This window comes from Mustela erminea, chromosome 4 (genome assembly GCF_009829155.1).
Source record: "Mustela erminea isolate mMusErm1 chromosome 4, mMusErm1.Pri, whole genome shotgun sequence".
NCBI lineage: Eukaryota > Metazoa > Chordata > Mammalia > Carnivora > Mustelidae > Mustela > Mustela erminea.
Window position 1 is genome coordinate 69,186,780 of NC_045617.1, and position 7,581 is coordinate 69,194,360.

General features: G+C 44.9%; 1 protein-coding gene across 1 annotated transcript; it reads left to right on the forward strand.

Moving 5' to 3' along the window:
* The first annotated feature begins 3,809 nt into the window (after positions 1-3,809).
* On the forward strand, positions 3,810-6,801 carry CCN2 (cellular communication network factor 2). The gene is made up of 5 exons (XM_032339502.1): positions 3,810-3,942; positions 4,067-4,289; positions 4,473-4,724; positions 4,860-5,071; positions 5,458-6,801. The coding sequence occupies exons 1-5, from the start codon at positions 3,877-3,879 to the stop codon at positions 5,752-5,754; spliced, it is 1,050 nt and encodes a 349-aa protein (XP_032195393.1). The 5' UTR covers positions 3,810-3,876; the 3' UTR covers positions 5,755-6,801.
* Positions 6,802-7,581: the final 780 nt, after the last annotated feature.

Consider the following 7,581-nt stretch of genomic DNA (forward strand, 5'->3'; position numbering starts at 1 on the left):
TGTATGCATTGCGTATGGGTCTTGGCACTGGGTCACATTCCTCCGGTATGTTTCCCTGGGAGCTCTGATTTCCGCTTTGAGGGTTGGCACAGACTCCTACTTGCTCTTATAAGAAAATGTCTATGACTGAAAGTTGAAAATGTGCAAGATTCCTTCTTTAAGTACACAAACACTCCAAAGTCTGGCCACTTTCCTGTCGTCCTGCCAGGTTTTCTCTCTGTCTGATACCTGATCAAATAACCTTTTTTTAGGGGGGAAAAAAAACAACAAAAAAACATAAGAGAAGGAATGTAGTACATCTTACAAGACTTAACCAAACGACCTGTACAAGTGATGCCTGAGTAGACACACACATACCTTATATAGCTCTGTAAACAGGACTTAGTGGCCAGCTTCATGAATTCCTCTTTAAAAAAAAAAAAAAAAAAACTCTCTGAAAAGCATTTGCTAGATAAACACTTGCTTACAAGATAAAATTAGAGCATCTTAACCATTTTGCACACAAATTCAAAGACCTTTTTCTCCCAATTCTAACCTGCTGTCAATCAGAAGGGTTAGGATAAATCAGAGTTGGACAAAGTTATAAGAAGCCACTATTTCCACTTTACCGCCCAGGTGCACACAAACATTTGCTGAGTCATTTATAATAGTGTAAGAATTCAGATCCCATGGCATGAGTTAAGGATGGAGTGTCAGCCTTTCCTTTGAACTTCCTGGCACTTGAGGGTCCCCCTAACACAAAACAAACATACTTTTGAGTTTGTGAATGTCTTGGTATCTTCTCATTCTCTCTCTGTCTCTTCTTGCATGTGTGTGTTTCCCTGTGTCTCTGTCTCTTTCTGTCACTTCCTTAATAATTATATTTTATTTTAAACTCTTCAAAGTAATTTTGATCATAAAGTCTCACTCTAACCTTATAATGCCCAACATTATTTTTCCTATTCTGAGATTCCATGTTCTATATATTTCAGTATATTTTCTCTTAGCCAATACTAAAACCATCCATTTGGAGTTAACTATGGACTCTTTGAGACTTCGAGGAACCATGTGAATTTTATAGTAAAACCATATTCTTTTTAGAATGTCTTATTGTTTTTAACAACATGGCAGAATGGTGGTATCCATGCTACATTTGTGGAGGAAAAGGAAATCAAGAAAAATGGTGGGGGGCGGGGGGCACACCAACTCCCTAAGAATTTTAATCCAATTAACCATCATTAAATCCTGGGAAATAAAACATTCTCATTATCCTCATTCTAATAATGTCAGCTTGGAAATATGGTTCTTACTTCCTTAAGATTTGTGAATGGTAGTTCTAAGAATATAAACCAGGTCACCTAACTGTAAGCCAGTCCAGCAATTTATCCCTTCCATGAATGAAAGTCTCCACTCTCTTGTACATGAGGCTATTGGTGGTGGCTCTCAGACTCTCCAGGGCATTCAAAAATTCCCAACCATTCTCCCATCTACCTCACCCCCGCAAGCCACGAGAGATCACCACCAAGCCCACATCCCACCTTAGGTGAGGCTCCGACTTCACATCCCTACCCTTCCCCAACTACCACACCTTCCCAACCATTAGTGGCAGACATAATTCGGGGTTTAGGTCTTGAAAGATTTCACTGTGGCTTCCCACATATTTTGGACTTTTAAAATCATCCACGAGGGAAGAAGAAGTTGGGGGCCAAGTCGCCTTTAATACACATGTGGCTATTAACATAACTTGGAATGTTCCATCTTTAAATAGGAAATTTTAGGCCTCTTCTCTTTGAGGAATGCTTGGAAGGAACACTAAATAACAATGCTGAAAATTCTTCCTGAGCTTCAGAGCCGCCCCCCCACCCCCCTTTGCTGGCCACTCACACTTGACAGGCAACTACCCTCTACAACATGGGCATTGCTTAAGGAGGTAATTGTGTACAGATGATGTGGTCGATGCTTAAGTTGGAGTGGTTCTTTTCTTCTTGGCTCTTTTTCAATAGAATGAACTGAAACAGTAAAAAAAAAAAGAAAAAAAAAAAGGCGGCCACTTTAAACAGGCTGTTTTCAAATTAGAAATCTGAGTGTTGTTTCTCAACCCTAATCTTTGCATCAGGAACAGGTGTCTTTATCTTAAAGCTATCCAGTGAAACATCAACAACTGAAATGAGTTTACTCACTGGTAACATCAGTGTCAAATGTGGCCCCACAATGGGGGGGAAAAAAGGCGGGGCCCTAGAATCATTCTCTTTACATAAATGGTAACTGGAATTAACAACATCAACAACAACAAAAGCAGTTAAACCATAGATTCTAAATGAAAGCATGGTTAAGTAATTAAGTCCTTAGTGAAGCTAACTAGCAATCCCAAGAAATGGAAATGTGCTTAGACTTTATCTGCTGTGTTTGACTTCTGTGCACAAGCAGAGAGAATGAAACCTGTTGTTACCTTGACCTGATCTCACTCCACTAGGCTGCAGTCTCCTTGGAGAGTAAAAAGTCACAATCGCTATTCATAGAAGTGTAGAAAATAAATTACTAAATTACTAAAATATCTTATTCACTGACACTCTTAGTTTATAACCAGCAATATTAGGGTCCACTGTTCTTGTTAATATTACCCGATTTTTTTACTGCAAGACAAACCAAGTCCAATCCACATTCGAAGATTATAGGTTTTAGTATTAAAAAATCACCCATTTCTCAAAGACCCAAGCTGAATTTAGAACACGCCAAGTAAATCCCAAGCTTCTTGCTGGCCCTCCTGTCTGGTTCTCCTCTTTTCCCAACACCCAGAGCCTCTACTTACTCAACACGTCATCATTTGCTCTGACATAACAACTGACCCGCTTTTCTGGAAATACTGATCTGCATTCATCTTTTTTTCTTCCCTATACCCCCAACAATAAGACTGTTACATTTATTAAGAGAAAACAAAGCAAGAGTGCTGGAAATCTCCCCTGGAAAACTGCGTCCATACTCTTGACCTCTGGCTTTGTTCTTTTTTTGTCCCGCAATAGGCATCCAGACCATTATCTCAAGTGAGAAAAGACCAAATTCCTACATCTCCAATATGGAATGTAGACTTCACAGGTAGGCTTCTTGGAGATCTCAGCTGGTCAAAAGCAACTAACTCCTTTTCTGCTCCCTGAAGAGTGTCAAAAGGCAGACAGCCTCTAAAATTAAAATATTATAAAAATAATACAAAGGAAACCCTTCGGAATTTTTTTAGGAATCCCTGCTGTCAGCCTCTTGGGCTACCTACCTCCTAAAAAGCATTTATGTCAGTGGGTAGAGCTGGAACAGCTATTAGAAACAGAAGGGAGTGGAATGAAAAAATAATAGTAACTGCTCGTGTATTTTTCAATGATATAAATCAGGAGTAGTGGGAAGAAACATGGGGAAAAATCCTATTTGGTGCTGGAAATACTGAGCCTTTTTTTTTTTTTTTTTTTTAAGCCGGAGTGTGCCAGCTTTTTCAGACGGGAGGAATGCTGAGTGTCAAGGGGTCAGGATCAATCCGGTGTGAGTTGATGAGGCAGGAAGGTGGGGAGGAATGCGAGGAATGTCCCTGTTTGTGTAGGACTCCATTCAGCTCATTGGCGAGCCGGGGCCGCCCGGAGCGTATAAAAGCCGCGGGCCGCCCGCCTCAGCCCCACACAACAACTCTTCCCGCTGAGAGGAGGCAGCCAGTGCAACTCCAACCCCGGCGAGCGACCGCCTCCCCCACCTCCGACGGCAGCCGCCCCGGCCCGACAGCTCCCAGACCGCAGCCCGGAGGGCCCAGACACCGACCTCAGGCCCGAGCCCGCGACCCTGCGCCGGGACCGCCGCGCCCACCCCATCGCCGCCACCGCCGCGCCCTCCGCCCGGTCCGTCCCGCCCGCCGCGCCCACCATGTCCGCCGCCGGCCTGGGCCCCGTCCGCTGCGCCTTCGTGCTGCTGCTCGCCCTCTGCGGCCGGGTAAGCCGAGAGCCCCGCGGCGCCGTTGGCGGCCGGCGCCGGGGGGAGGGCGTGCGGGCGGGGCGGGGCAGGGCCCGGGGCGCCGAGCGGCGTGCGTCCGCTGACCGCCCCCTCCTCCCCGCAGCACGCCGCCGGCCAGGACTGCGGCGGCCCTTGCCAGTGTGCGGCCGCGCCGGCGCCCAGCTGCCCGGCCGGCGTCAGCCTCGTACTGGACGGCTGCGGCTGCTGCCGCGTGTGCGCCAAGCAACTGGGCGAGCTGTGCACCGAGCGCGACCCTTGCGATCCGCACAAGGGCCTCTTCTGCGACTTCGGCTCTCCGGCCAATCGCAAGATCGGCGTGTGCACCGGTAAGAGCTGCGGTCCGCGCCCCTCGCCGCCTTCCCCCGCGGGGGTGCAGGGAGCTCCGGTGTCCCGGCCGCCCCCTAACCCCACCCGCGGAGCCCTGCTCCCCGCGCATCCCCGACTCGCCTACTACTACCGATGCCTGACACTTGCATCCCACTCCCCCTTATTCCCTCTCCCTCCTTCAGCTAAAGATGGTGCCCCCTGCGTCTTTGGAGGAACGGTCTACCGGAGTGGAGAGTCTTTCCAGAGCAGCTGCAAGTACCAGTGCACTTGCCTGGACGGGGCGGTGGGCTGCGTGCCCCTGTGTAGCATGGACGTCCGCCTGCCCAGCCCTGACTGCCCCTTCCCGCGGAGGGTCAAGCTGCCTGGGAAATGCTGCGAGGAGTGGGTGTGCGATGAGCCCAAGGACCACACGGTGGTTGGCCCAGCCCTTGCCGGTGAGTGGAACCTGCCTCTCAGTCGCTGTTGTGATCCTACCCCCAGGGGCTGAGTCCTCCCTAACTTTGCCAAGGGAAGGGGGAAATGTCTTATCCTGGCGTCTTACCTTGTGTTTGGGTGCTCTGCTCTCACAGCTTACCGACTGGAAGACACGTTTGGCCCAGACCCAACTATGATCCGGGCCAACTGCCTGGTCCAGACCACAGAGTGGAGTGCCTGTTCCAAGACCTGCGGGATGGGCATCTCCACCCGCGTTACCAATGACAATGCCTTCTGCAGGCTGGAGAAGCAGAGCCGCCTCTGCATGGTCAGGCCTTGCGGAGCTGACCTGGAAGAAAACATTAAGGTACATTTTCTGTTCCTATTAATCAGTTTTCTTGGAATCGTAATGGACAGGACCAAAGTTGGGTCTCACCGCCCTGGTTATTATAGACCTTTTATCTCCAAAAATATCTAACCATGGAGCTGTTTTGCTGGAATGAGATGTTGTGTAATTGGAACCACCAGCTTTCCACTAGGAAATTCTCCACACTGTTAGTTAATTCAAGACATCCCAAGAGAGGCTATGACTATTTTTGGAAAACTGGCAAATGAGACGCAAACGTCCTCTCTTCAAAATATAAACATAAGTCAGACAACTTAAGACTAAAACACACAGAGCTTGAAGAAAGTCACGCCCCTTACAGAGTCATTGATTTTTTTTTTTTCCTTCTTCTGCTTTGTTTTCCTTAGAAGGGCAAAAAGTGCATCCGTACCCCCAAAATCTCCAAGCCTGTCAAGTTTGAGCTTTCTGGCTGTACCAGCGTGAAGACGTACCGGGCTAAGTTCTGTGGCGTCTGCACCGATGGCCGGTGCTGCACCCCCCACAGAACCACCACTCTTCCTGTGGAGTTCAAGTGTCCTGACGGGGAGGTCATGAAGAAGAACATGATGTTCATCAAGACCTGTGCCTGCCATTACAACTGTCCCGGAGACAATGACATCTTTGAGTCCCTGTACTACAGGAAGATGTATGGAGACATGGCATAAAGCCAGAGAGTGTGAGAGACGTTGACTCATTAGGGTATAACTTGAACTGATTCGCATCTCATTTTTGTGTAAACACGATTTCAGTAGTGCAAGTTATTTAAATCTGTCTTTCTAACTGGGGGAAAGAAAAAGTCCCACCAATTTCAAAATATTGTGCCATGTGACCTTCAAATAGTCTATCAACCCAGACACTGGTTTGAAGAAAGTCAAGACTTGACAGTGGGACTACATTAGCACATAGCACTAGAATGTATAGGGAGGTGTGGCTTTGGGAGCAGTGGGAGGGCACCTTTAGAAACTATTATCATCTTCAAGTAGTAGGTGCCTGCTTTATGTGGAGTGTAATTGAGAAGGGAAATTTTAGCATGCTCTCTGACCTCCAGCGACAGCTAGGATGTGCATTCTCTAGCCCTCATGAGGCTGGGTCAAGTTCTTTAAGTCAGAACACAGATTCAGCTCTGACATTCTGATTTGAATGATACTGTTCAGGAATCAGAATCTTGTCTATTAGACTGGACAGCTTGTGGCAGTGAATTTGTCTGTAACAAGCCAGAATTTTTTTTTAATTGATACTGTAAATAATGTGTGTATATATATATATTTGTACAGTTATCTAAGTTAATTTAAAGTTGTTTGTGCCTTTTTGTTTATGTTTTTAATGCTTTGATATTTCAAGTGTTAGCCTCAATTCTGAACACCATAGGTAGGACGTAAAGCTTGTCTGATAATTCAAAGCATGAAATGGATATTCAAATGGAAATTCTGCTCAGAAAGATAGTCCATCAAAACAGATGTTTACTGAATATGGGGCAGTGATGTCCTTGGAATTCTGATCTGTCAGTTGGAAATGTGGTAGCCTCACTATTAATGAACACGTAGCCTTTATGAAAACAAGTGGCTCTGTATAGTTGATCAGTTTTTCCACCTGGAAGCATTTGTTTCTACTTTGACTATGACTGTTTTTTGGACAGTTTACTCATTGAGAATGTGACCAAAAGTTACATGTTTGCACCTTTCTAGTTGAAAATAAAGTATATATTTTTTCTATAAAAAGTGTAGTTATTCACTTACTCTTCTAAATGTTTCTGAGTTTTCTTTGAGTATATATGGGAAGCTTTTATTTGTCTTAGAACAATTCATCTGTAACTTTTTAAATCTCTTATCATATATACTGATAAATTGGTTAATCAGTTTAATAGAATTTTACATAAACCTATTTCACACTGAATCAAGTGTCACAAACTTGCAGGCATATGCCCTGTGTGTGTGTATGTGTGTGTGTGTAGATAGATAGATAGTAGATAGATATACTGAGCACACAGGCATTTTGTTACCTTCCCAGTACTCTATAGACATTTAAATTAAATTCTCTTTAGGTAATTTTAGTCTCCAACAACCCCTATTGGTTACACTTGGTCCTGTTTACATTTAATACCTCTGGCCATTGAAGGGATTTAATTTACAACCTTTCACATCACAAACTAGTCTATGTACCTTACACATAGGAAAGGTTGTAACTAGTTTTTGAGTTTGTATGCTCTACTATAGATCTATTTCTGAACTTCAATAATCTTACTATTAAATCTTCAAAGGATAAAATCTGCATTTAAATGGAACCATTTGATAAATTGCATTTTTGTATAATTCTGTTTTCAGTGGCCATGAAAACCAATCAGAAATAGATGATGGCCCAATTAGAAAAGGAGCATAATTTCTATTAACATTTATGGAAATTTGTCTTCAATTAAAAGCAACTCCTTCATTGCCCCAAGCTTTGGATTATCAGATTTCAAGATCAATAGCTTAGCAAGTGGCTGGTAAGTGACA